Consider the following 26,992-nt stretch of genomic DNA (forward strand, 5'->3'; position numbering starts at 1 on the left):
CCTGGATCCGTGTCCGCAACATGTACTTGGGGGCCTCGCGCGGGTAGGGTTGTGTTCAAGGGGGGAGAAAAAAATAAAACACTATGGATACTCGGGGCATCGATGGGCGCTTCTCATTATTCTTGCGCTCGAGGCATCGACCTGTAACTGCGACTCCGCGAATCACCATGCCCGCTTCGCGGTATGGAGAGAGTTACTGATTGGCATGGCCTGGACAAGGAATAGGCATTGTCGCCATTGCCCCCAGGTTGGCGACAGACGTGTCATTGGGTATGATAACTAGTGCAACAAGGACGGCACTAGCAGGCAATAGGCAGTTCGCCGGCAGGGCACCATGGCTTCTTAGGGGAGCTTGTGGGGGACCAAATGACAAGGAAATGGTCGAACCAGCGATAAGATCAAAGTCCTGGCAGCCATGCCCCAAACCACCAAACCGCCATGCGAACTGTGCACAACAAGCAGGTGCCAGGTACGGTTTGGGATTCTTACAGGCCAATCCTTGGGCCTTGGGGGCGACTTCCGAGCCGTCAGGCGAGGTCGCCTGATGCCAGTGGTCCACGGCCACAAAACCACGCACCATCCGAATCCCAGATGCCGTCATCGGCTGCCAACTGGTGAATTACTTTTGTTACGAGTACCTCGTACAGTTAATGCATGGCTTGCGCAAGATGCGGCTTCAACCCGTGGCCCCGCGGCCCATTTTGTCAAGAAGCATAATATTTTTCCTGCTCGTCAAAGTCAGCGGCGGCACTGGTCAGGCCGGTTTCGTCATCATTCAGACGACCTGGGAACGGCACGGACGCGGGAAACATGGGGTGGCCAAACGGATTAGTCCTAGCATTGGCCTGGGGCCTTCTTAGCTGCCCACAAGTCCACGCAGACACGCAGACCCCTGTTTGAATAATGCTGGAACAGAGTACCGAGTATTCTGGTACAATATCTCTTGCGATGCCTGTCACTCAGGAATGCTTGGACTCCGGCAAATGAGAATGGATGCTACATAGCGGTCGATGACCATCCGCGTGGCACCGAAACCAGTCGATCAGTCACGGTGCTGATCCTTCAACGGACCCCAATCGGACAATTCAGCAGGTCACCAACTATGATACAAAACGCAAAAGATCACCCTGATTGACACGTTGGTACCCTAGGCGCTTGGATAGGCAGGCAGAGCGGCAGAAAGTCATATCGAGTGTATTTTCCCGGAAGAAACACCCAGGAATTTAATTATCCAACCTTGTGCCTTTTACCCTTGACCACAGTAATGAGACAGCCCACGATTACTCGGTTACACGGGATAACGGGTACACGATACTACTCGTAGGTAGCGGGGTTCTACCTGTGTCTCTATCTACAAGTAAGGGCAAGCCTCGGCTGGGCCGGTTTACGAGGAGGTTAGATTGCCCCAGCTTTTCGATCCAGCTGCCGTCGAAAGTCAACCGAGATCCGGGTTCGGGAGGGGAAGAAAGAGATGAGGGGGTCTTTTTGTATACGACATACACTCCCTTCCCGAAAGATGCGAGGAGAAAGATGGGATAGGAGCCCGGAATTCAGCAAACCAAGTCAATAATAATGTATGAGGTACGGAGTACTCTGTATGCGTACTCCACCAAACATTTCATACTTGATATGCCGTTCATTGCCTTGTCCTGGGGTCCGAAATCGGCGAACATCCAAGAATCTAGTACTGGAGAACTGATAACGACCGGCAGCCGAGCATCATTTCGCCCCCTATCCCTATCTCTTCTTGACCAGTACGAGTCCTCAGTACGAGCGAACGAGGTAGTAATTCCCCTTATCGTACCACACACAAGTCCACCCAAAAAAACATTTTTTACTCAGCCATTGTTTCTCTGATTTGGTGCTGCAATGTGATAGGTTATAGGTGATATTGGAGTTCGTTGTTGGTTTCCTCATCTGCCTAGCCTGCACGACTAAGTTCACCTTGCAGCGAGAGGGGATGACTTACCAGGTAATAAGGGGATCTCCTTGTATGCATAGTCGTATGTACCTACAGTGTGTAGCTTGTACTCGGTATGGATTATTTGCCGGCCGAGCCCCGCGTTACAAGGTGGAAGACCAAGAAAAAGGGGTGGGCTCTGGAAAAACATGGGTGCCTGGAAGGTGGTGGCCACGTGCAATGTGCCTAGAGGGAGAGTCGAGTCCCTCGTTCTCACTTGTACTCGGTAGATACGAGCACAAGCACGAAGGAACCACAACTCCCACGGTGACGCACTGAGGCACTGGTGGTTGGTGGCTGACTACGAGGTACAAGTGGCTGCTTCGTCCTCAACCAAGTACCGAGTCCAGTAGTAGTAAAATCTCCCCCCAAAACATCCCGGCCAATGTCCGCTTTTGTCTCCCTTCACCGTGAGGCGAACAAGGCTGAAGGGGCTTCTTATTTATTATTATTATCATTATCTTTCCTCTCTGCCTGCTATTGGAAGACAAGTCCGATACCTACGAGTAACCCCGGTCCCCCCTACATCCAACCCTAACCTCCCTAACCTCAATCTTGTCTCAGTAAACCACCCAGTGTGCCAGCCCTCACCAAGCCGTCGTTTCTGTCTAGGTTTATCTCTCACACCAGGCGCATTTTGTGGTCGGACTTTGACCTGAGGCTGTGAGAAGCGCAGCCGAGCTCAAGTCGTTCTCCCTCCGGCGTTTGTGGCTCCCCAATTTCATCTCGCCTTGAGCCGTATTCGGGTCTTTTAAAATCAAACCATCAGCTAGTTAGTGTTTGCGGTTGCCTGTAACTCCCCCCTTTATTGTCGTTCCGGCGCCACGGACCTTTGAGCTTGTCATGAACTTCTAAGCAGTAGAAAATACGAAAGTCGACTGTTGGCCATAATTTATTGGTTTCGTCCTCCTGCGCCTCCTCCGTTGTTCACAATCTTTTTGTGAATGCCATTTGGCTCGCCCGGAAAGCCTGTGTATTTAGGCAAGAAAATTGATTGAGTTTGCAGACTGCAATGTTTATCGGAGCTTACGAGTACAAGTCTTCCCAGGTCTGAAGCCAACGAAAGCAAATCCCCCACCTTTTTCCTTGCCAGGGATCCTGATCCTTCTCGGTTGCTATTGTGGTAGCCGTCAATGCGTCATTGCTGAAAATTACACAAAAGGCATTATCATTGGCACCTTTCCGCAATAAACAACATGACCTCGACCACGCAGTCTTGGGCTGCTGCTACACAATCATGGGCGTCGTGGTTGCTCGACTCCTACGCTTCGTCGGTCTCGCCCATGGCCACTGACACTTCCTTTCGACACCATGAAGAATCCCATTCTACCTCCGAGTACTCCTCCCACGACGACGGCCATTCGTCTGTGTCCTCTGTCTCCATGTCCTCCGCCTATGGTCCCTATGTGAAGACTGGTCGCGGTGGCGCTGGCAACTTCACCTGGGAGACGGACGTCCAACTCGCCCCTCGATCTACTTCTCCTATTGACCTCGAAGCGAATCGGCCACCACAACATGCATCCCTAGCAGAGCGCCGCAAAGCAGCAGCTAGGCTGGAAAGCATCAATACGCATGATACGAGGCCCTTGCGCCAGCACTCAGCCCAGTATCTGTCTGCTGGGCGTGGCGGAGCCGGCAATTATGTTGTCGCCGACGTGAAATTTCCTCAGCGAAGCCCGAGTTTACCAGCCAGTTTCACATCTCCCGCTCAAGCGAAACCTAGTCCACAGAGCCAAAATCTATATCCCGCCGGAAACGCCGGAAGAGGAGGAGCTGGTAATTACGCAGCAGCAGCAGAGGCCAAAGGCCGGGTTGAATCAGAAAAGGATCAGGAAGAGCGACTTGCCGCTGAGCAAAGAAGAGGCCAGATTGCTGAAAAGGTAGACGGCTTGCTACAACCTCCCCCAGGCGCCTGGCTCGGTCGGGGACGAGTGAAGAGTGAGTCGATGTATGAAGATGTTTGAGTTGCCTGCCAGATTCTTCTGCAGACGGAACTTTTGAAGGATCCACTGGCTGGTGGACCTTACAAACATGCTTCTTGGACGCCTGATCCGCCTCTCACAGTTGGTGAGACGGACAATCAGGGTCAGCAATGAACCAATCCTCCGACACACTACCAGGCAGGCCGGGCCACCCCACGAGGGCCAAAGAATGGATATGACTTCCCAAAACGAGAGTCAAAACCGCCCTAGTGCAGCCTTGAGCCGCCCTCAGGATTTCAGTGACGGCAGTCGAATACGCGGCTCTCGAGTTGGACCTGGCAACGAGATTTACAGACCATCAGCCTGATAGGCCTATGGCTGACGTTGTCTTCGATGGATAGTTGTCAGCATGGTACATGCAGCACCTTTTTATGCTTGATCTGCATTGGTGAGGTTATCGCAGGCTGGGAAACATGAACTATTCCCAGCCTAGGACGTATGACTCTATCTATGGACATGACTTGCCCCAATAGTTGGCTGTTACCCCCAAAATCGGACAAGAACAGGCTTTTTGAGGTGTGTCAACGGACCAGATTCGGCCAGGCAATGCCATGGGAGTGCCGTTCAGAAGGCATGTTGGGCAGAGGCGCGAGCATCTCTTAGGAAGGAAGAATGATATTGTTCAGACTTGGTATTGGCCCAGTCAGCTTCAGATGAGTCTGATGGAGACGACTTTTCATCTAGTGCCCTTTGAGATGAACCAGGCAGAATATGTGAATATACCCTGCTCGGCCTACCCCATGTACGATACGAAGATGAGCTGAACCAAAGTCTACGCTTGAGGAACCGTTGGACGAGGGTAGCTTGGTACAAAGGACTACCAACATGAAAAGTCCCTACCCAGCGCGGGTATGTAAAGGAGGCTGTGCTGTACATATACCACCACAACCACGTTTTCTTCGAACCCTTCGAGTGGTTTGAATGGTCCATCACCTCCTGTACCTTTTAGCCGTCCAATTCCTCTTCGACACAGCCTGAAGGCTGTACTCGGTACCTGGGTGTGCACTGCTATTGGTCATCCGTGGCAGCATGCAAGTGGTTCGTTTCCAAGAGGCAGGCGAGACCTGCAGTCACTACTACAGCCACAGCCGCACCCGCAGCGCCATCATTATTTGTTCTGCACCAATCCCCGACATCCACCGAGAACACACTTCAGCCTCACCTTTGCGCCGGACTCGGACATTTCACTTCCAATATTTCCGCTCTATACTTGATGTGCGTTCCGCCGGAGTTGATCCCTGTCAGGTTTTGTCACAGCTACAGTATCTGATGCATTTATCATAAGCTCGCGGACGACATCAGCAACGAGCTTTGCCCGAGTTGGTCGGCAGCCTGAACCACAGAGAGGTCTCACCAAATGCTTCCAGAACTTATCTACGCCGAATCTGTCAAAACCTTGCATCAAATCTGGTCACCCAGTGATCTCGTGCAACCCCAGCTGAAGACAGCATGCACCTGCTCAATGTACACAAAAGGAAACTAGAATATTTCGGAGGTGCTAGGGTACCCTATTATGCCATTCTTTCGCATATCTAGGGACAAGACGAAATATCTTTCCAGGATATCGGCAAACCAGGCATGGAAAGAAGAGCAGGGAATGAAAAGGTGAGAAAGACCTGTGAGATCGCTGCCGACGATGGATTCGACTATGTCTGAATCGACACCTGCTGCATCTAGGAATGTCACCCTAAGTGACCGTGCCCTGCGAAAGCGACGGCAATCTGCCTCCAGAAATGATGGGCTAGTACATAGCTCACAGAACAAAATATACACTCGAAGAATCACATTTTCAACTCCGTGAGGTATTCCAGTCTGAATAGGTGCGGAGGGCGAGGTATGCTCCTGGAGCGTGAGCGTGGACGATCGATCCTTCAGAAAGGAGTCGATCTATCGCACTAATCTCGGACACACTCGTCATACCCGGAGATCCGGCCACCTATTATCGAGACAGCAGCCTCACTCACAATCTCATCGGGGACCACACGAATAATGCAGGTTATGCTAATGGCAACACACAAACACCATCACACTCCCACATACCGCCCTGTGATTCTTGTCGGAGGAACTTATGTACATTGCTCTGAAGGGACACGCTAATAGACTTGGCGGTCTTGGTAGACTTCGATCGCTCTCGAAGCTGCGTCTTTACAATCCTTGGCACAGTACCAAGTAGGTGTGCCTTCGACCGTCACACCCCCTACCGTCTGAAGTCACGTGAGTCATACCATACATATTAGGGAAATGAGCTTTGCCATTTCAGGCGATTAGGAAAAACCTCGCGAGCGATCCATTTTCATGTTTGCAGAAGTGGAGCAACTGCTAGGGAGGGCACATCCTCCATGCTTCATCAGCGACATGTAGGCTAAGTGGAAGTTGCCCTTGCAGATCGCAAATCGCAAAATGTCCTTTCTTTCCTCCTTTGGTTTATTCACTCCCAGCAGCCATCCTTGTGCTGACAGGACGAAGTACTCTTGAGGGATAGGTTTGGATGCATACTTGTTGGCTGAATCCACGGTGCCGAAACGCTACACCATGGGCAGCACCAAACGTGGCGAACCCAAATCTTCCCATGATTCACACCCTACTCGGGTTCGTACAAATACGACAAGCACATCTAGACACAACGCCAAGACATCCTCGGGGTGCTGGCCTTGTCGAATGCGCCATCTCAAATGTGATGAGAAGAAGCCATTTTGCCAGAGGTGCAGCAAGTCTGGAATGGCCTGTGGCAGATACAGTCTGAGATTGAAATGGGCAACGAACACTAGTACCAATACCAATGCAACAAGCTCCTCCTCCTCTACTAGGTTCATGGATCATATCATACCTGCCGTGCCAGTACAGCTGGAAGATACCGAGGCGCTACGAAACGTTTCCCCAATCGACATCAGCGCTATGCTCGACACGCTCGAAACCACCACGAATGAAGCTACCTTTACCCAAACCTTTGGTCCATTTTCAGTATTTCGTGTAGAGTCTCGCAGCTCGAAACCTCTGGGACAAGCGCTTACAGGTGTTAATGACAACAATCACCCTCAACCTGGTCCTGAAAAGGGCTCTGAAGGAGTGTCGAGAAGAGAGATCACCACGTCTCCAGAGCCTCACGGAGGTTATCACTCGCCCAGTATGCTGCGTGATCTAGACGCTCTCATTCTACCTGGCTGCAGCAGAGAACTAATCCACCATTGGATGACGTTCTTCGCGGAGAACATTATCGTAATAGACACGGCCTCGAACCCCTGCTGGACTGTCGCCTTTCCCATGGCAATGAAGGGAGTCTGCGACATGCCTATGAAGCCGAATGGTAGCACCGCTCTCTTCCACGCATTATGTGCCGTGTCCGCCCATAGTCTTCTACAACTCAAGGGGCCTAGTTCTCGATATCTCAAGCTCGCATTACAACATGAGCAAGCCCTCTTTCAAACCCTTCGACATTTCATATCCCTACCTCAAGATGACCAGACAGCGGCCGAAGGGTTCGACGGCATATTGATGGCCATACTATCTTATATGGTGAAATTTTCCGTCTCAGGCCAGCCAGGAGAGTGGCGACATCATCTTCGCGCCGGGCTCGAATGGTTGACTAGTCGATGCACACGAGATCATCCTCGTGGCCAGTCAGACCCTGGGGTTCATCCCAGCATCACGTATTTATTCTTATGCGGTGCCGTCATGGGGAACGTGGACGTCCCTTCCGACACTTTGGCCGCTCTAAAAATAGCATCGACATATGACGGTGACGACCAAGAAGAAGATCAAGACCAAGCGGTTCCAGTTTTCGCCATGAAGCATTCGACGTTTCGAAACATGATTCGCATCAGCGAGTTGCGGCGTCGTGCTCGGCAAGGCTGGCAGCCGCTCGATCTCCACGAGGTCGAGGTACTCGAAAAGCGCGTGTTGGCGCAGGTGCCCAAAGATAGCCACAGCCCGCTGTTCGAACCTACACAGACACAGACACGCGCACACACAGTCCCACCTACTCACGAGTACGAAAGTGACTTGTCATTGTCGCCATCAAGGACGCAAATGTTCGGACAGAATTCCTGCCAAAGTCAAGTCGTGTCCAAACTCAAATCGACCCACACCCACCACCAGAACCAGAGGGAGCACATGGCTCGTCACCTGAGCAATGTCTACGAGTGCGCGACCCTGATATATTTCCAGCGAGGACTTCTGAAGATGCCACTGTGCGCGGCACAGAGGTCCGTCGAAAAGGGCCTAGACAGCATCCAGGCCATGGAAGACATAAGCAACCACTCCTGCGGGTGTCTACCTGCGTGGTTCGCCATCGTGATCGGGAGCGAGTGTGAAAGTAACGCGCACCGAGAGTTTATGATTTCTTGGTTTGATCGCAAAAGGCGCCATGGTCTCCAGATCATGAATGTCGCGTGTACTGTCGTGCGTCTCGTGTGGGAGAAGAGAGCAATCCAGGGAAATCAAGACTTGTATTGGGAAGATGTGGATTTGAAGGAACATGGGCTAGATGTGATTTTCTGGTAAAAATTAATCCTTATCATTTTGCATGAAATTTCACGACATTTCGTCCTGCGCGATGGCTCGCACGACCTTCAGAATTCTATCGACTTCGGCACCAAATCCATTCAGATGGCCTGTTTCGAGAATATCGTGGTTTGCATATGGCGAAACACACAGAGATATCTCATTCCCCTCGACCTCGGCCATTTGATCCACAAACTCGACAATCTCGGGGTACAACAATTCCAACGCACCCGCGTGGACCCATACCCTGGATTTCGTGGCGAACCGGTTCCCGAGGAAACTGATGTAAGGGGACTTGACGTCCACCATGTGGCTGTTTTCAGGGACCAATGCATGTGCTCCCCACGTGATGAATGAGACGGGGATGTAGTCGGTCTTGAAATTCTGCATTCGAGTTATTCGGGTTGGGTCGTCGTATCCTGTGGAAACATCTATCCACGGACTCCAGAGCAGGACGATCCTGGGTTCGGGAAGATTGAGGATCGGATAACAAGACAGGTATCGCAGGAATCCGATGGCGAGATGACCGCCCGCGGAGTCGCCCGAGACAATGACGTCGTCGCTGGAATATCCCAGTCCCAGCAGATGCACGTACGCGGACACGGCATCTTGGAGTGCGGCGGGAAAGCGCCCCTGAGGCGTACACGAGAGTCTGTAGTCGAGGAAGAGAGCGTGTGGCGCCACGTGGTGTTGAATGAGTTTCTTGGCCATGAAGTCGCAATCTGTCGGGTGGCTGCTCCCCACGACGTATGCGCCGCCGTGGAAGTGCAGAATGACCTTTGATCGATTGTTCGATGTTGTTGACGTCGTCGAGTCTGGTGGCGGTGGTGGCGGTGGTGGACGGGGATACCACGTTGCGCGCACCGAGGTTGGGCGAATCTCTCCATCGTCCAGGGGACTCAGGTACATCTTTTCGGCCGAGGGGTGGATGGTGATGTCGTTTGGAAATCCGGGTTGTGGTCCCAACGGTTGAGGTGTGACAGGTCGAGAACGTGCTTGGTATTCCAGATACCACCGAACGACGACGATGAAGGTTGCTTGGTGCCACGAGTATCTTGGGTGGACTCGATACCGGGGCTGGATATGTTTCAGCATCACGAATGGGAGAATGAAGATGAGTCGAAGGACGAGGGCAATCATGTTGTCGTTGTCGTTGTCGTCGTTTTAGTCACCCTCCTATGGAGAAGCTGCTCGTATACGTGAAGATACTTCGAGGATTAAGACCGACAGCAAGCTAGTATAGATATCGGGTAGATTTAGACATCAAGGGGGAGAGAAAGAGAGCATAGCATAGCCTTTGCAAGAGAAAAAAGTAAGATGATGGAATCCTGGGCGAGACATACCCTGCTCTATTATATTCGACCTTGCAATCTCTCTCGAAACATTCTTTTCCGGAATACATGCAACTGGCCTCGACATGCATGCCGTATTCCCTACTAACTGTTTCGGTACATTAGGAAGGAGCACGCGATGCCAAGACGGCGCAGAGACTCCACCTTTGGCTTATCAATCGACTCAATTGTTTGGGTGTCACCCAATGGGTGTATGAGAGTGGAGATAGTATGATCATCTGGACCACAACCTACGATTATCGACAAGCTAACAATAACAGGATAATGTCATCGAAGGATAAAACTGGTCTATCATCTACCGAGTCCATGCCGTAGACTGCTCCTTTTCCTAACATCTAAGATTCAAGGTCCCTGTCAACCTCTCTGGCAACAAGCATTCCAGCCTCAATGGCCCCGTCGATGAAACCCCTCCACCCGTCGCAATAGTCGGAGCTAGCAAACTTGAGATTCCCCAGTGATTCTTGTAACGCGGCGAGGTACGTGGTCATGTACCCTGGCGAAAAGAGGGACCACGTTCCCCTGGAGTAGGGATCTGTCACCCAGTCCGTAGAGATCTATAATATAACGGCATTCGTCAAGAGGTTGTGACGACAATGATAGTAATGACAGTGATATGTTGGATCTCATGGACCCGGGGAAAAAAAAACAACTCACCATTCGATCAACTTTCAAATCCGGATGGAGAGACTGGACATCCTCGACGACCTCCTTGGGCGACATGTGCGACATAGTCCCACCAGAGAAATAAACGAGATTTGTTGTGTGATTGTCCGGCGACGCAGAATGAGCGTCCCCTGAAACCATGGTCGCGACGTCCCCTTCTTGCCGTAGAGCAGCCCATGTCCGCCACTGCTTGCCCTCGGCTTGCATCCATGCTTTCTGCGTATTATTTGCCCTGGCCTCCTTAAAAGCTCGGGTCTTTCCTTCCGGAAGGGTCGGGACGAATGCAACGTCCTTGAGAACGGTGAGAGGAATTGTACAGATGATTTGTCTGGCCCTGAACACACGTCCATCTGTTGTCTGTACACGTCCCTCGGACGGGTTCGTATAGTCGATCGTCTCCACGGGTGTGGAGAAGGTATACGACAACGTCGTCGACGACAGCGCGGTGGTACCGTCGTTCACTCTCAGAGACTTATTAGCATTGAGTGCGTCGTCAAATATGTGCTTGGCCAGTTCTGTCTGCCCGCACGACAATTTGTACCGGGCCATGTGTGACGTGTAAGCGTCGTGCGTGGCCCCTCCCAATACCCACCGCTGGAGGAGGTCGTAGTAGCTTGCTGTCCGGGCTGGTGGGCCGCTCATGAGCGTGGAGATCAGTTCGACTGCGCGTCGTGCTTCTTGCGAGACGGTCCCTCGAACTTGGTCCAGACGGTCCGCCACGCCGAGAGAGTCGTACTTCTTGGCTGTTTCCAAATCGTGCAAGGCGGTATGTGGAAACGGGACGAGTTCAGAGGCGTGTGCTCCGTCTGCGTTGTAGAAGGTCTGCAGGGCACCATCGAGCCATACGTCCTATGCACCAAATGGATGGTTAGCAAGTGGAAGAAGGTGCGAGGACAAAAAAAAACGAACCATGTCAGGGAGGTCAAAGTCCTTCCGAACCCCATCAATGATGATACAAGACTGAATCGATCCTTCGTACTGCTCGTAGGCGTCTTTGATCTGGTCTTTCAATCCGTATCGGACGATCTCAGACCACACAAAGGGCTGGTGCCAATGGACGTATGCCCCTCCGAGATCGACGCGGTCGCCTTCTGCGGTCAAGGTTGTCCATGTACGACCGCCGATACGGTCACGAGCTTCGAGGAGAAGAACGCTTCGTCCTAGACGTCACCAAGTCAGTCTCGGTGTGATTCAATGCTAGCTCAAACTTGGAGGGATCCAATCGCGAAGCCAGGGCATAGATGATGAACATAGACACCTTTAGCTGTGAGATCTCGGGCGGCAGTCAACCCCGTGTAGCCAGCGCCGATGATGATCACATCGTACAGAATGGATGGGTCGGCGTCCAAAATAGAAGGAGAGATGACAGCTTGTGTAGGTAGTCCAGCTTTGGAACCCTGGGTTGGCGTGTATTCGAATCCTTCTGAAGTCGAGAGCATCTTAAAATTGGTAGGTCGATTCGGGAATTGACGTTGGACTGGTACTCAGCAGTGAGAGGACGACGGATAACGATCAGATTTATAGACGATTCATCCTCCCCATTCTGCTACCACCACGACAGGAAAAGTAAAGTGTATCGTGCTCGGGGCGTTTGATTGTGGCATTTTCTTTTACTACAGTAGCTCGACCGTGAGGCAAAGGACGCTATACCAGATATACGCATTTGGATAAAGTGCACGAAGCCACACGTCACATCGGACTAGGATGATTTCGCATCTATTTGAGGTACGATCAACTCTCTAGTGACTTGTCGTCGATCCTGTCCAATCATCCCGAGATCACTGTGAACACCAGAGCAACCAGCTTTAGGGCTAGACGCTAGAAAGCTGGTATCGGTTCCCTGCAAACAGGGGCACGGTCCGGCCTTTCAAGCATCTGGCTTCCAAGGACCCTGCCTGAGATTGATCGTTGGGCGGCCCTTGGTCTTGCTGTTCAAGAAGTGCTCGGAATCGCCACCCTGTACAGTGTCCTGGCATGAGCAGCTTTGGCCCAAGACCGGTCAAGTCGGTCAAGGTACGTTGCAGGCGTGACTCTGAAGCATCCGCCAGATGGTAGCCGCCGACCAAGGCATAGAAATCGTGCTGCCTTGTCGAAGCGTTCGAGAAAGTGTCTAGTACGTGGTTGGCGATATTGACGATGCCGGCATGCGAACAACCTGTGAAGACGACCAGGCCTTTTCCCTTGAGTCGACACACAACAACCCTTTCTTCATGGATTTCCTCGTCCTTGATCCAGGTCCCTTGCTCGCATCCATGAGCTTTTTCGAATCTCAGACCACCAGAGATCCCGGCTTCGTAGCTAGTCTTTCTCGGAATCATGCCAGTCACTCCGAAGAAGCCATCCAGAATGGTCTCCGTAGCTGCGCGCTCAACGACGCAGGCTCCTGCTCCAGCGATTTCCTCCGGGCTGGGATCAGCTTCAAGGCAGATTGGACCAGCCGGGTGCGCTATTCCGCGATAGAGAGGTCGCTCAGGAGGAATTTCAACCACCAGTTCCGATCCTGCTGAATGGCGCGGCGCCGGGGTTCTCTGTCGATTGATCATTTCGATGGCCTTGAGTAAACCGCCAGAATGATCCCGATGCCAATGTGAGAGAAGTATCGTTTCGACAGTGCCAATGTCACCACCGCTGCCGTCGATTAAGCCGAGCCGTCTAACATTACGCTCAAATGCTTCTGCTTCCGGGCCCGCATCAAACATCAACGTATGAGTCTCTTCACCTTTTGTTGCAGACTGCGTAGACATTTAGCCATCAAGACGAGTAAAGCGAAGTAAGAGGCTATAAGGGGGGTACATACTACCAGTAGGCAAAGTCCATGTGCACCACAACAAATTCGGTCCATCCTCATCTCCACACTGGCACCGCCACGAGCGTGCGTCCATTCTTGTTCTCCCTGGCAAGATACTAATGGGACACCTGTGAAACACCCGGGATGGTGGACGTCAGGGTGTTGAGATGGGCTGATAAGGTCGATCTCATCGTTGATGATTGTTGTGATGGCGATGGAATCGAGTTCGACGAGGCTGTTTTCCATTCTGAACATTCGATGATCAAATTGAGTTCGCGGATTGTTGAACTACGGAAAACGACATTGACAAAGTAACTCGATCATCTTTATATGTCTCGTGCTGGCCATTCCAAAAGAGCGTTCGACTCATCAAATGTCCACCAACCCACGGCTGTGCGGAATAGTTGGTAGTGTAGAGCCCGAAAGGGCCTTACACTTTAGCTTTGCAATATCCCTTTGTAGTCGCCGAGTCCTCGGGTTCTTCCAAATGCCTCCGAATAGAATGGTGGAAACATTTGTGGCTATATCCACGTCAATGGCACCCAGAATGGCATGGCCTAAAACGAGCGGCCCGCGATATGGCGGACCGCACACCATTGGCAATGCCCACCACCAACCCTCGGAGGCTGTTTAAACTTGACCACAGTTTCGCATTGCACAACACGAGGGCAGCACATCTGAAATGCCGCTTTCGGCTTTGCTCCTCCTCAATCCTGACGGAGAATATATCAGAACCTGCTTAGTTAGCTCCTGTCAAAGACTTGATTTCCCTCAGCGGATTGTATTTCGCGGCTTCAGGCGATATCTTCACGGTTGAGCTGCACTATGTGGCAGCGCGGTTGTCGGCCTGCAGGACAGTGTCTCGGTTCGCTTGAGCGACTATCATAATCTGAACCGAGTTCCTCGATGGCTCGTTCGACGGCATCTACACCATGGAAACCTTTGTGCACGCCGACGACCGCCTTAAAGTCCTGCGCAACTTTTCACAGCCTCCTCCGGCCCCCAGCGGCGTGGTCGTCCACAACGAAGCCGATTTTACCCGGGACTCGGCTGTGCGGAATTTTGATCATTGAATGGTCGAAGCCATGTACCTCGTTTATGCAGGGTACCGTGACGTTGTCATGTTGACACAAACAAACAAATGGGGAAGGAAAAGAACAGATAGACCGTCTGGTACAGACAGAACCAGCTGGGTCATGAAGAAGAGAAGCTGCGAAAGTTGAGTCCCATACCAAAGTATATAGCTGGAAGGGTAGGTATCGTGTGCGCGTGAGTGCGGATCTGGTATACATGACTCTCTTGCTCTTCTGAGCTAGCCATCAAGCCAGGTCATTCCACATGATCTTTCCATTTCGATAATATTGAGACTTGAGTCGAAGTGTGGAGGAGTGCAGAGTGGAAGAATCAGTTCAAGACCCAAGATTCAAAACCCAAGGATATCCTTGTTTCCTTTTCATTTCCTTTCCACCTCTCTTCCACGCGTCTCTTTGTTTCTTTCCTTCCATGTCCTCTCTCTTCCTGCGGAACTTTTCCTTCTCGCGTCATCCCATCAGTCGTTGACTCGTCACTCGTCGCTCGTCACGTCCATCTCATAGACAAAACAACACAACACCACCAACACAACGGAACAGGCAAAGGCACAACGTGTATTCGTCTCAGGTTTGCTGAAAGAGAATATCCACCAATACACACATAAACAAGGGGAAAAAAGGGCGTCTTCTCTCTAGTCTCTAGCTGAAGATCTTGTCAAAGTATTTCATAAATGCGTTTCTGTGGATTCAAGGTCGCCAGAAGTCAGCATGTACGCAATCAGGCAGGAACTGAGGTGATTTGATTTCACAAGACTCGTTGGATGAAGTAGGGCGGAAGACGCAAGATAAGGAGGAAGATGTGAGAGAGGAAAGGGATAAATAAAGCACGCATAGATGGTATATACATAGGCAGCCCAAGTAGGACGAATGAATGGGCACAGGGCATAGGGGACAGGAAAACTCACCTAGGCGGCCGAGGGACATAATTGCGCTCGTACTCTGCAATCTCGTCCATATCGCGGGTCAGATCGACCTCATGCGGCTTGAGCCACTTTGTCTTTTTGAACCACTTCCAAAACAGGAACAGCAAGGGAAACACGCCGATCATGGTGTAGCTGAACAGGAAGCTGGGCACGTCCCAGAAGCCCGGGAGGAAGACGGTGTAGCCGCCGACAAAGGTCATAATGAAGGTGCCCACCAGGGCGTAGTAGGCCGAAAAGGGCTGCCACCACGACTTGTACGGCAGCGTGTTGCGGTCGATGCCCTGCACCTCGAGGGCGCGCTTGAACTTGAGGAACGTAAAGGCCATGACAGAGAAGTTGATCAGTTGTGACGCCGTGACCTGCGAAGAAGGTGATGAACGGGTCAGCACGAAATGGAGTCAACATGCGTTGGGGGGTTTGGTTGTGAGAGGACCAAACGGAAATGTATCCATTTGTCCCACTCAAGGGGCGAAGGTGCTGAAATTGATGCTACAGAGGCAGAAGTAACGTACCAGATTGACAAACCAGCTCAGCACCACGGCGGCATCGTTGCTGACTTGCAAAAAGCTCAGTAGACTGATCAACAGCACCAGCGCCACGCAGTATACCGGCACCCCGTTCCTGGTGCAGCGGGTGAAAAGCTTGGGTGCTTTGCCCTCGAGCGCCAGCCCAAACAGACTCCGACTGGCGCAGTAGACGTAGCTGTTACCTGCTGAAAACGCGCTGCCTAGAACCATGGCGTTGACAATGTGGGGAAGCACCTTGATGCGCAGTCTGTTCATAGACACCACGTAAGGAGACGCAGCGGCGCCGGGTTTCCCTGTCGAAAAGGCCTCGGTGAGTTCTGGGTCGTTGTACGGCACAAGAATGCCGACGCAGAGGGAGCCGAGCATGAAAAACGCCGTGAGGCGGTAGAAGACGGCCTTGTACGCCCTCGGGAGGACTTTGCGTGGATTCTCAGCCTCGCCGGCTGCCATGGAGACGTAGTCCGGCCCGGCGATGGTGAAGGATGCTTGGATCAGACACTGCAAGAAGCCCAGAAACCTGCCCAGCGAGCCGTCGTAGTAGAGTTCCGTGAAGGAGCCCGGGTTGTTCCAATATCGAAAACCAAATCGATCACCAAGGGGATTTCCGCCCAGCATGACAATAAACGTATAGATGATTAGCCCAACGATCAAGAGGACTTTGCCCAATGCGAGCCAAAATTCCGTCTCCCCGTACCACTGCACGGCGAACAGATTGACCAGGGCGTAGCAGACAATCACAATTGCGATGATGCCACCAGCGGGGACGACGTCGCTCCAGAAGTGGATGATGACATTGCACGCCACGATTTCAAAGGGGACCAGCATCGCTTCAAAGACGAAGAAGTTGTAGCCTGCAGCAACGCCAAACGCTTCATCGACATAGCGGCCTGCAAATCGGATAAAGGGTGAAGAAATGGGGAGATAGGTGACCATCTCTGCCATGCAGTTTGTGACGCAAAGTATGAATGTACACCTAGAGACATATTAGTTCACAGAAGTCTGCTCTCTGAGTCCGAATATCTTCATCCCGCAACATGTCCCATGCTTGAAAACGAGAGTGTTTGAGCAAAGCAGGAGATATGCCGTGGCAGTCACTGAACAGGCACCGAATTCCGACCTCTAATATCAGGCGTTTCTTCTGCTCAGTATGCCCTGCATGATCCACCGTCTCTGAAACTGGGGAACAACATGAACACAGAAAGAGCCCGACCTACCAGATGGTAAAGGCCAGAAACAAACTCCCAGGCCCACCATTGAGCAATCCTCGCCCAATCTGCACGTACAGAGCCGTGCCAATCGTCCCCCCAATACCAATCAGTTGAATATGTCGGGGCTTCAACTTCCGATGGGTGCTATCATATCCCACTTCGACACTGCCGGGATAGCTAGGTGTTTCGGCCAGTCCATAATTCGCCTTGAGAGATGCCACGACGGATTGCTTGCGAGAGCCACGTCTCACAGCGTGCTCCTCGTCGTCGCTGTTGGATGGGGAATGCACGCCCCGCGCAATGGGAGTTTCGTCCAGCAGGTGAGGAGGCACGCCATCCTTTTCTCCACCCAGGCTATGACGGTGCGAAGAAGGCATTGTGGGAATTCGGGGGTCAGAGGAACGAGAGCACAAGGAGAGAGCAAAAAGAATCAGAAGGACTTGTGGAAGGATAAAACTGGACCCGGGGAGAGCTCAGGGAAAAAATCTCCAGATGTATATCGACGTAATGGCCAACATTATCGCCAGAAAAGCATAATCCGTCCTCTTGAAGCTCTGGCCTGATCCCAGATGGGACTCCTCAGGTGGCATGGTTCACGGCATAATCAACCTCATCGTATTGGACATTCTGTACACCCAAGTTCTTGGTCCTGCGGGTGTCGAGGCTCGGCGAGGTCTTAGCTCGTGGATCATTTTACTGTAAGCTGAAAGGAATTCACTGCTGAGGGAAGCTCGAGTGAGATGCCGCGAGGTAGCAACGGCGACTGCAAGGGAAAAAAAATTGTCATGGGGAGGATGGAGTTGAGTGGAGGAAAGTTGGAATGAAGCGTCTGGGCTGACGATTCTAGGGTTTTCTTGGGGAGCTTCGGGTGTCTTGGCAGGGCGTTAGGGGCGGAGTGGTGCTTGGGAACGCCTAGAGTTAGTTAAGGCAGCCGATAGTCAGGGAAGCCAAGCGGGAGGGGGTGGAGGAAGGGGCTCAGATAAACTTCCCATCTTCCTGCAGAGTGCCCAGTACCCAATACCCAGACGCTTAGCATCTGTAGGTAAAAAAGCCCCTCAAGCTCCCACCAAGACGCCCTTCCCGCCCTTCAAGCCCCAGGAGGCAAGAACCATTTCTTGGCCTACCTAAGTACCTTTCTAGGTATTTGCTAGGTGTGGGTGTACCTAGTAGGCAAGGTGATTGCCCGTCCACCGACTTCCGCCTGTGGGCACCTGCGTAGTGGCGTTGGTGGTGGCGGCGGCATCGACTCTGGCTTCCCTTATCTTGCTTTGAAGTGGATCACCACCAGCTCTTTGAACATCACCTGAAAACTCGAAATCCCGATCGACGACTTGGAAATGTCCCTTATCGATAATGTATCCCTAGCATCAAATCAGCTTCTCCTTTCTCTGGTGTAGATCCTTTACAAGCTTCCCAGGGCGTTCTCACAAAGAGCATATCATATCGCAGTCATGCTGAACTCTTGGATCTCGACACTATTCCTGCTTTCAGCGTCCTCAATAGCTCGGGACATTACTTTCCCACCAGTTTCACCACTGCAGGCAAACCTAGGAAGTCATGCAGGCCAATATCGAGCATCCGTCGCCTCGGGCCAGGATCCCTTGGCTGAGTCCAGCAAGTACGCTGGGCTAACCACCTTTGCCAATCTTCCATGGTTACATTGCTTATCGCCCGACGACAATGTCGACAAGTATGATATTGCCTTTTTGGGAGCACCTTTTGACACAGGCACTTCGGCTCGACCAGGGGCGCGATTTGGTCCAACGGGAATCAGATGGTAAGCTCGGCCACGAGGACAATTTCCTCCTGCGACTTCCCAGCCTAGGGCCATCTGAACCCGACGATGTTCTGACTAGACCTGAGCAGGGGTTCTAGACGAATTCAAGCTGCTGCGGGATGGGATGCGTACACCCACGAGAACACGTTCCTGAGCTGGGCGCGCATCGTGGATTGCGGCGACGCACCACTCACTTTTCTAGACAACACCGCAGCCTTGCAGCAACTTGAAAAGGCGCACAGGGTGGTTTCTGGCCGAACAGCCAATGCCACAGAAGTGGCCGAAGTCCCTCGCATCATCACGTTGGGAGGTGATCACACAACCACGTTGGCGGCATTGCGCTCAACCATCAGCCACTGGGGCCCTGTCAGTGTCATACATTTTGACAGCCATATAGATACCTGGGGTATGGTCGCATTTCCCCGCCCCGACTCTCGGAACCGAACCGTGCGATTGACAAAGATTCCAACTTGTCAAGCGCAATTGGCCCGAGGATGGGTTGACCCAATGCGGATAGCAGTGAATTTGGTGCTGACTATTGATTCCGCGCAGACCCCAAAGTCATTGGTGGCGGGATATCCCACTATGCTGGGCTGAACCATGGCACATTCCTTCATATTGCCCACGAAGAAGGCCTCATTCTCAACTCTTCGGCACACGCAGGCATACGAGCTCCAGCCCTCAACAAGAACTATGACTGGAAAAACGACAAACGCTGCGGGTTCGAGATTATAACTGCGAGGGACATTGATAAAATCGGTGTTGCGGGTATCATCGACAAGCTCAAAGCTCGAGTGGGCGGCACGAATGTCTACATCTCGGTCGATATTGACGTCTTGGATCCTGCATATGCTCCGGCCACAGGTACTGCTGAAGTCGGCGGCTGGACCACTAGAGAGCTCCTCAGCATCTTGGATGGCCTTGAAGGTGTGAAGGTGATTGGAGCTGATGTGGTGGAGGTTGCTCCGATATACGACAATCCTGGAGAAACCACTGGCCTCGCAGCTGCAGAGGTGGCCCACCGACTCATGAACCTGATGGTCGAGACTCCGGTGAAGCCATTGAGGAAGGAAGATGGTAGAACTTAGAGAGCAGAGTGTATACCTATAGAAAAAATGCTGCATATAGCCTTCTCCGTTACATTAGCAAAGCACACGCAGTCGACAAATGGATACGGACAAGGTGGAACTGACACGTTACCTGCCCATGTGGACGACGTGGTGGTAGTGGTGATGACGATAGTGGCTGCTTGCGCAGTTTGCGATCGACAGCCACAAAGTCTCTCGATATGGCTGTGTTAGACCATTGGGGAGAATGATTTCACCATTCAACTGCCAAGTCGCTGAAGCTCGCAACCAGTTCCAGATTCAACTTGCGAGCCGGCACACCTCGGTGCCACTGGTGTCATTGGCAGCGGAGACGGGGGAATGACAATCCCATCGAGGGGCAGAGGGCCGAGGGGTAAGCCACGAGGGGCACCTGCGAGGGGCATTTTTCTTCGCCTGATTGCGACAAAGGAAATTTGCCGCAGCCCAGCTTCAGCTTCAGTCCCAGACAAGGGATCGAAACACTGTCACCCGATTTTCCTCGTGTTTCCGTGGCCAATAGCCTAGCCTACCCTCCAGACCCCTTTCGATCCAAACTCCTCAAGTCCCAATCAAGTCAAACGTTCAGTCTGAGGAGTTCCGCTTGTCTAAGCTGTGGGAAGAGTATGTAATCAACCCGTGCATACACTCTCGGAGGTCACAGGGGCAGTGCACCGTCTGTGGTGTTGGCATGATCCAGCTTAATACCTTTCGACTCCAAGTCCAGAAACTGACTCTTGTTGTTCACCCTCTTCATCTTCACAGTGTCCGACACGAGTCGAGGTTTGTCTTGCTAGAACCTTCACCATGGCTGATCCAACCTCACCGAGCCCTTATTCAGAGAACAAGAAATTCGAGCCCAAGGTCCCGGTTGAGCTAGAACCGCCGAAGCACGATGAGATTTCGCTGGAAGAGTTGAGCCAGTGCGACGGTACGCACCCGATCAGAGGCCTGAGCAGATACTTTCAGTGCGGGGAGGGGCAGGATGCTGAGATGTCGACTTTGCGATAGGAACAAATCCGGACAAGCCTACATGGGTTGCGATCAAGGGCACTGTCTTCGATGTCTCCAAGAACAAGGCGTATGGCGAGAAGGGTCAATATCATGGTACGGTGGCACTTGCTGTCCCACCCGAGTTCCTCGTTTGCCAGTTGCAATACTAACCAGAGCTCTGTGCAGTCTTTGCCGGCAAGGATCCTTCTCGTGCCCTCGCGCTATCCAGTTTGAAACCCGAAGACTGCGTACCAGACTGGTATGATCTGGACGACAAGTACAAGACTGTGCTCGATGAATGGTACACCTTCTTTAGCAAGCGGTATAACATCGTGGGCAAGGTCAGTATATTCAAACTACAAAAATTATGAAAGAAGAGACAGATTTTGCCGAGACGCCCGCACGGACCGGGTAGGGAAATATAGAACAAATACAAAGCGCTCGAGAAATTGCGCACCAGAGCAGGTGCAGGTCATTGCCAATCTCAGGACAGGTGCTGACTATCATGGCGTCTGCCTCTAGGTCGCGGGTGCTCAGAATACGGGGTAAAAGTGATGGGCAACACAAAGACATCGATTTATTGCGACGTTCAGGAAGATACCCCCGGACGGAATTAGGAGAGAGCACGCAGCAGTTCTTCGCTTCGGCAACACGTTGGTGCCGTATATTGCTCAATGCTCAGCTGCAGACTGATTGCGATCCACCCCTACAGTCAAATACATCAACCTTTCCGTGACTTCCTGGCCTGACGCTTCTTTGCGATGATGCGATTCCTTTTCGCAAGGCGATTCTTCTCCTCCGGCTCAACCGGTTGCGGGACTTGCGAGGCCTTTGAAGATGACCCATCATCGCTCTTGTCTCCGCGCTTCCGCTTCTTGTTGACCCTGCCGTTAGCCTCTGGTTTTCCTTGCTTGCTGTCCTTGGCACCTTTCCCTCCGCCTTCTCTGGCTCTCTGCTCCCTCTCATTCCTCCGCTGGATAACCTGGGCGTTTTCAATGGCAAACTCCACAATCAGGCGTTTCCCTCTGTCAGAACCAGCATTCTGGGGTTTGACCAAGTGCCCATTGAGCCAACGTAGGCCGGCCAGAGCATTCCGATGACTGACATATTCGATGAAGCCGTAGCCTCGACTTCGACCGGCGCCTTCTTTGACTTTACTTCCTTCCTTGTCTTCAAACACAACTTTCGCCTGTTTGACAATCCCTTTGCCAGACAACTTGCGTCGACGTTCGGCTTCTTGCATCTCGCTGCCACCTCGCTGTAGTTCTTCCTTGCTCAGAGGCTGTCGTAGCCCTTCTTTAACGTCCTTGGCAAAACCGACCACGGCTTCCCGCGCCAGTGCCTTGAGTTCCTTGCTGTCGATACCTCGCGGAAGATTCCTAACACTCAGACGGGTCAAACTGAGGCATAGGTTCGGATTGGTTTTGATCAACCGCTGGCGTTGACGGGCGCTGCTCTCTCTGATGTCAATCTCCGCCTTGCCTAGTTGCTCATAGAGCTTCGACCCTTTGGGGATGGACCCTTCCGACAGCAGGTACAGGCGCCGCTTATCCCGATCTCGAATGTCTCTTTTTGCACTGGCCTCGCTTGCTCGACGTTCAGCATCTTCCCTGCTAAGGGCTCGGGATACCTGGAGCACGCGCCCCTCGAGCGTATAGCGACCGGATGGATCGGCTGCTTCGTTTTCAAGGATCGAATGCTTCAGGGCCTCCCTTTGTCTTTTCTTGTCATTTGTTGCATGGTCCGATGCTGTTTCGTGCTTTGGAGCATTCTTGACGCAGGCTTTTGCATCATCGAGATTGAAAAAGCAGACAAACCCGGTGCCTTTGGGCCGTTCAGTCTCCGGATCATAGACGACCCGCGCATATCGGATCGGTCCAAAGGTGGAAAAGTGTTCCCGGAGAAGATCGTCGTCGGTGGTGTAGGGCAGATTCCTTATAAAGACAGAGGTATCATTCCTGTTGTCGTGTGCTTCGGATTCAGAGGTTACACTCCCTGTTGCCGATTGTGCATCCTCTTGGTCGCTTGCGGTATCGAGCTCGTCAAGTGATTCTTCCTCGGAATCTTGGTTGACGTCTTCGGCATCTTCTAGTGCCTCTACGTCGGACGCTGCGTCGTCATAGTCCGCCTTGTCCGTTTTGGGGTCATCTTCGTTATGATCGTCTGCACTCGGCTCATCATGGGATGATTGCTTGCTCTCTGGACGTTTATGTTGCAACTCTTCCCAAGTCTTCTTGTCGACAGCCCAATCAACGGCCAACGTACGCCCGTCGACTTCTTTCCCATTAACCCCTGCGAGGGCCCTCTCTGCGTTCTTCTTTCCCCGAAGCACAACAATCCCAAAGCCGTATTGCTCCTTGGGGCCCTTCTTGGGCACTACCGCGTGCTTGACTTTCCCATAGCCTCGGAACAACAGGGACAGATCCTCCGCCGTCTTGATACTCCACGGCAGATTCCTGACGATCAATTTCGGGGGCTGGGTCTCTGCGATGTTCTTTTCTCGCTGTGCTCGAAGTTGCACAGCCGTGGTATTGACACCGCTCTTTCCACCCAGGTCCGCATCACGGTGTCTCGCCTCTGCTAGTTCAACTTTGATCTTCCTCCCGTCCAACACCGAGTTGTTGAACTGGGCAACCGCAGCCTGGGTGTCCTCGGCATCGGCAAAGGTGACGAAGCCGAATCCACGCGAGATCTTTGTCTGAGGGTCCAGGACGACCGTGGCATGTTTGAGAGGGAACGATTGAGAGAAGTACTCGGTGAGTCGCTCTGTGGTCACGGAAGCGGGCAGAGAGCGCACGAAGAGCGACCGTCTCTGCTCCTTGGATTTGTCGCTTGTTTCTTGGGTTGGATGGTCGACATCCGGAGTGACGGCTTCATAGCTGCCACTCGAGATTTTGCGTCTCTTGAGACTCTGATCCATGATCGAGTCGCGGGACATGTTTGCCGCCTTTTCGACTTGACCTGGCACACTGGGGAAAACTTGAACTTTTTTTCGCAGCCCAAATATTTCTCCAATTCGAAGTGGAGCGGAGGTGCAACTTTGCACTTAACCGTAGCAGAAGTCGGCCGTATAATTTTTACGTTGAAGTATAGAGCTGGAAGTGGAAGTTGAATCATTGAGTATCCTGTCTGCCTGTACAAACTCCCTTCAACCCGCCTCCTCACACTTTTTTTTGTGGCGATTCGAGACCGGGACCTCAGTGATAGAGAGTTCTGCACGTCAAACAGCGGGAGGCTAATGAAACTGCCCTGGACGTCCTGATGCGTGCCACGGTCGATATCCCAGCCAACTTCAAAATCTAGAAGGGCGACACCATGGCTGAAGAATTCGACAACGTCGACTTCCTGTCACAAGAAGCAGCGGTTGAGCGGCCGTCCGGCCCCCAGCGAACAGCAAGTCCCGCCACTACAAATACGCCCGCAAAAGTCGTTCAGCCAAAGCCACAAGCCCTGCCTGGAAGACAAGGGCCGTCGGCAATCCTGGTGTCAACTCGACAAAAGGGCAATCCTATCCTGAAACATGTCACGCAGCTGCCGTGGGAATACTCGGACATACCATGCGACTACGTGCTCGGTGCGACGACGTGCGCATTGTTCCTGTCTCTGAAATACCATCGCTTGCACCCGGAATACATCTATAGCCGCATTCGCCAGCTGGGAAAGCTCTACAATCTCCGCATCCTGTTGACCATGGTCGACATCACGAATCACGAGGAGGCCCTTAAAGAGCTATCGAAGACCTCGATGATCAATAACCTGACGTTGATTCTGTGCTGGTCCTCTCAAGAAGCGGGCCGCTACCTAGAACTCTTCAAGTCGTACGAGCACGCCTCATCCGCATCGATTCGAGCCCACCAGGCAGAGACGTACCAGGAGAGTCTGACAGAGTTTGTTACGACGCCACGAAACATCAACAAGACCGACGCTGCCAGTCTGATCATGAACTTTGGATCTCTTCGAGCAGCTGTCAACGCGGAACCAGAAGAACTGGCTCTGGTGCCAGGCTGGGGCGAGAAGAAAGTCAAGGCTTGGTACACCACTGTACGAGAGCCATTCCGCGTGAGAAGAGCGGCCAAGTCTAATGTAACACTACTGAGACAAGAGACTTCCATGTTCTCTGAGGAAGCCAGCACTCCAGAGTCGAGGCCAGGAAGCGGACAAACGCCCATCCCTATTGGCTCCGTACCTAGTCTCAGCAGACAAGGCTCGGCTGCTGTTCCGATGCAGAATTCAACCGAGGCGGGCCCCAGCCATAAGCGTCCTCGTCTGGAAGAAGTTACCATGGATGATCTGGACGAGGAGGAAGAAGCTGCGCTCCTTGCCCTCGCTGACGTGGAAGCTGCAAAATCAGCGTCACAAACTTCGCGGCCCGCCCAGCCACAAGCTCACAAAGAACCAGAGTTGAGCGCCGGTGTTGCGGCTGCACTCGCCAAACTTCGACAAAATGGGTGAAAGAGGAAGCATGTGTTGCATGAGGTCCCACACTTGTTGAATTTATGCACATTGTCTCGTGCTATCGCGGGCACAGATCGATGCGCACCCTCGACGACGTGCTTGAGGCGAATGGATTGCCACACTTTGGCATCTAGCGTTGCAATCCAACCAGGAAGATCAACTTTGGTTCAAGGAAGCCATTCCAGCGATCAGTTCACCCGCACATGGGGTTCACTCTAGCGCGAAGGATTTCTATCCAGTCTGAAAACGCATTAGTCGATATATCGAGAACCATTATTTCGTGTTCTGCGTTCCCCACAGGCTTTTCACGACGGCCAATCGTCTCCAAGGCAGACACCAAGGCTGATCAAGGGGCATCTCAGGACCAAGGGCGACGCAAAACCCTGGTGGCAGTGTATATTGGCTACCCGTCCCTCTTCTCGTCCACAGAGAGGGTTGCTGCCCATGGTCGTCTATTGCTGCCAGAGTACGCTCTCTCCAATTCGGGCGCTTTACCAATCCGAAACAATCGCCCGAACATTACGATAACTACTATTGATTGAACTGTTCGGATAGCAGAATTAAATCTCGCATTCGATATGGGCGGATGGGACGCAGTAGCCGCTTCCATGGGCGGCGTGAGTGCCAGCGCCTATGGTTACCAAGGAGGGACTATATACCGTCCTGCTCTCAAGCTGACCGAGTACACTGACGAGACGTTGATTACCGTACCCGTGCTTGATCTGGAAGCCTTGGAGGCAATTAAGAGTGAGCGAGTATCAGGCGAAGATTGTAAGAAGAAAAGCGGCAAACTCCCTCCCAGTCATCCTCTGCGGTTTCTCCAGCACAAGTCCTCGGGTTTCCAACCTCCTCGGGACCAGAAAGTCAACATGACCATCCGCCAGGTCACGCGGAGAGAGTACCTGAAGCATTACGCAAAGGACAACCTAGGCCGATACGTCGGCACGGAAGATCCCGCGGACGACTGTATTCTAGACAGCGAGGACTCGGATCGGTGGAGACGGCCACAGGAACGAGGATTGGGGCTGATAGGAATTGATGAGAGGAAGTCCACGGCCGACGAACAACGCCAAAGCCAGAAGAGGCTTCCCACGGACACAGCCGATACGGCGACAGATGGAGATGGAAATCAGGGGACAGGAATTGGGTCTCGTGAGCGTTCAACAGGGACGGGGAGAGGGACAGGGACAGGGACAGGGACAGGGGACGCCGGAAGCTGTCGAGGTCAATGACGGCGCAGACTGCGTGAGTGTGTCGGCAGAAACTGTCGTTAGTGGTGGTAAGAAGAGTAGGTTCGGTCTTTTCAGGCGCCTGCAAGGGGGAGGAGGAGGTGGAGGAGGAGAAGACGATCGAGTCACCATCCGTTGACCGAACCACCTGATGGGTTGTGCTACGCTCTCATGCACGACTTGTGAAGATATGGCTTTACTGCTCAAACCATGTCCTCTATCTGCTCACATTGATGATATACACATTCTCTCTCCCTCTCTCCCTCTCTCCCTCTCTCCCTCTCCCCCTCCCTGCCTATCCTTCCTTCCTCCACACCCACCCCCCTTCTCCTCCAGCCATCTCCCAGACTACCAGACTAACCATACACTAGTAGCCCTTCATAGGACTATCAAACAAAGATATTATCCACACCTCCCCTTCCAACAGTCTCTCATCTCCATCATATTGCCCTCTCTCAA

The 26,992-nt window shown here is 52.5% G+C and overlaps 10 protein-coding genes across 10 annotated transcripts; 5 read left to right on the plus strand and 5 right to left on the minus strand.

Annotated features, from left to right (window-relative positions):
• Nucleotides 1-3,156: 3,156 nt before the first annotated feature.
• Nucleotides 3,157-3,924, plus strand: AYO20_10476 (hypothetical protein; the record flags this gene model as incomplete). The annotated part of the gene is made up of 1 exon (XM_022648734.1): nucleotides 3,157-3,924. The coding sequence occupies one exon, from the start codon at nucleotides 3,157-3,159 to the stop codon at nucleotides 3,922-3,924; it is 768 nt and encodes a 255-aa protein (XP_022495312.1).
• A 2,829-nt stretch (nucleotides 3,925-6,753) lies between these two features.
• AYO20_10477 (hypothetical protein) lies at nucleotides 6,754-8,442 on the plus strand (the record flags this gene model as incomplete). Its single annotated transcript, XM_022648735.1, has 1 exon — nucleotides 6,754-8,442. The coding sequence occupies one exon, from the start codon at nucleotides 6,754-6,756 to the stop codon at nucleotides 8,440-8,442; it is 1,689 nt and encodes a 562-aa protein (XP_022495313.1).
• A 30-nt stretch (nucleotides 8,443-8,472) lies between these two features.
• On the minus strand, nucleotides 8,473-9,582 carry AYO20_10478 (hypothetical protein; the record flags this gene model as incomplete). The annotated part of the gene is made up of 1 exon (XM_022648736.1): nucleotides 8,473-9,582. The coding sequence occupies one exon, from the start codon at nucleotides 9,580-9,582 to the stop codon at nucleotides 8,473-8,475; it is 1,110 nt and encodes a 369-aa protein (XP_022495314.1).
• A 547-nt stretch (nucleotides 9,583-10,129) lies between these two features.
• Nucleotides 10,130-11,896, minus strand: AYO20_10479 (hypothetical protein; the record flags this gene model as incomplete). The annotated part of the gene is made up of 4 exons (XM_022648737.1): nucleotides 10,130-10,348; nucleotides 10,449-11,306; nucleotides 11,367-11,617; nucleotides 11,716-11,896. The coding sequence occupies 4 exons, from the start codon at nucleotides 11,894-11,896 to the stop codon at nucleotides 10,130-10,132; spliced, it is 1,509 nt and encodes a 502-aa protein (XP_022495315.1).
• A 372-nt stretch (nucleotides 11,897-12,268) lies between these two features.
• AYO20_10480 (hypothetical protein) lies at nucleotides 12,269-13,201 on the minus strand (the record flags this gene model as incomplete). Its single annotated transcript, XM_022648738.1, has 1 exon — nucleotides 12,269-13,201. The coding sequence occupies one exon, from the start codon at nucleotides 13,199-13,201 to the stop codon at nucleotides 12,269-12,271; it is 933 nt and encodes a 310-aa protein (XP_022495316.1).
• Nucleotides 13,202-15,237: 2,036 nt separating this feature from the next.
• On the minus strand, nucleotides 15,238-17,371 carry AYO20_10481 (hypothetical protein; the record flags this gene model as incomplete). Its single annotated transcript, XM_022648739.1, has 3 exons — nucleotides 15,238-15,618; nucleotides 15,772-16,759; nucleotides 17,001-17,371. 3 exons carry the CDS (start codon nucleotides 17,369-17,371, stop codon nucleotides 15,238-15,240), a joined length of 1,740 nt encoding a protein of 579 aa, XP_022495317.1.
• Nucleotides 17,372-18,445: 1,074 nt separating this feature from the next.
• AYO20_10482 (hypothetical protein) lies at nucleotides 18,446-19,859 on the plus strand (the record flags this gene model as incomplete). Its single annotated transcript, XM_022648740.1, has 3 exons — nucleotides 18,446-18,771; nucleotides 18,861-19,177; nucleotides 19,324-19,859. 3 exons carry the CDS (start codon nucleotides 18,446-18,448, stop codon nucleotides 19,857-19,859), a joined length of 1,179 nt encoding a protein of 392 aa, XP_022495318.1.
• Nucleotides 19,860-20,663: 804 nt separating this feature from the next.
• On the plus strand, nucleotides 20,664-21,220 carry AYO20_10483 (hypothetical protein; the record flags this gene model as incomplete). Its single annotated transcript, XM_022648741.1, has 3 exons — nucleotides 20,664-20,787; nucleotides 20,868-20,963; nucleotides 21,024-21,220. The coding sequence occupies 3 exons, from the start codon at nucleotides 20,664-20,666 to the stop codon at nucleotides 21,218-21,220; spliced, it is 417 nt and encodes a 138-aa protein (XP_022495319.1).
• Nucleotides 21,221-21,570: 350 nt separating this feature from the next.
• Nucleotides 21,571-23,787, minus strand: AYO20_10484 (hypothetical protein; the record flags this gene model as incomplete). Its single annotated transcript, XM_022648742.1, has 1 exon — nucleotides 21,571-23,787. One exon carries the CDS (start codon nucleotides 23,785-23,787, stop codon nucleotides 21,571-21,573), a length of 2,217 nt encoding a protein of 738 aa, XP_022495320.1.
• A 377-nt stretch (nucleotides 23,788-24,164) lies between these two features.
• On the plus strand, nucleotides 24,165-25,301 carry AYO20_10485 (hypothetical protein; the record flags this gene model as incomplete). The annotated part of the gene is made up of 1 exon (XM_022648743.1): nucleotides 24,165-25,301. The coding sequence occupies one exon, from the start codon at nucleotides 24,165-24,167 to the stop codon at nucleotides 25,299-25,301; it is 1,137 nt and encodes a 378-aa protein (XP_022495321.1).
• Nucleotides 25,302-26,992: the final 1,691 nt, after the last annotated feature.

This window comes from Fonsecaea nubica (assembly GCF_001646965.1).
Source record: "Fonsecaea nubica strain CBS 269.64 chromosome Unknown Scaff112, whole genome shotgun sequence".
NCBI lineage: Eukaryota > Fungi > Ascomycota > Eurotiomycetes > Chaetothyriales > Herpotrichiellaceae > Fonsecaea > Fonsecaea nubica.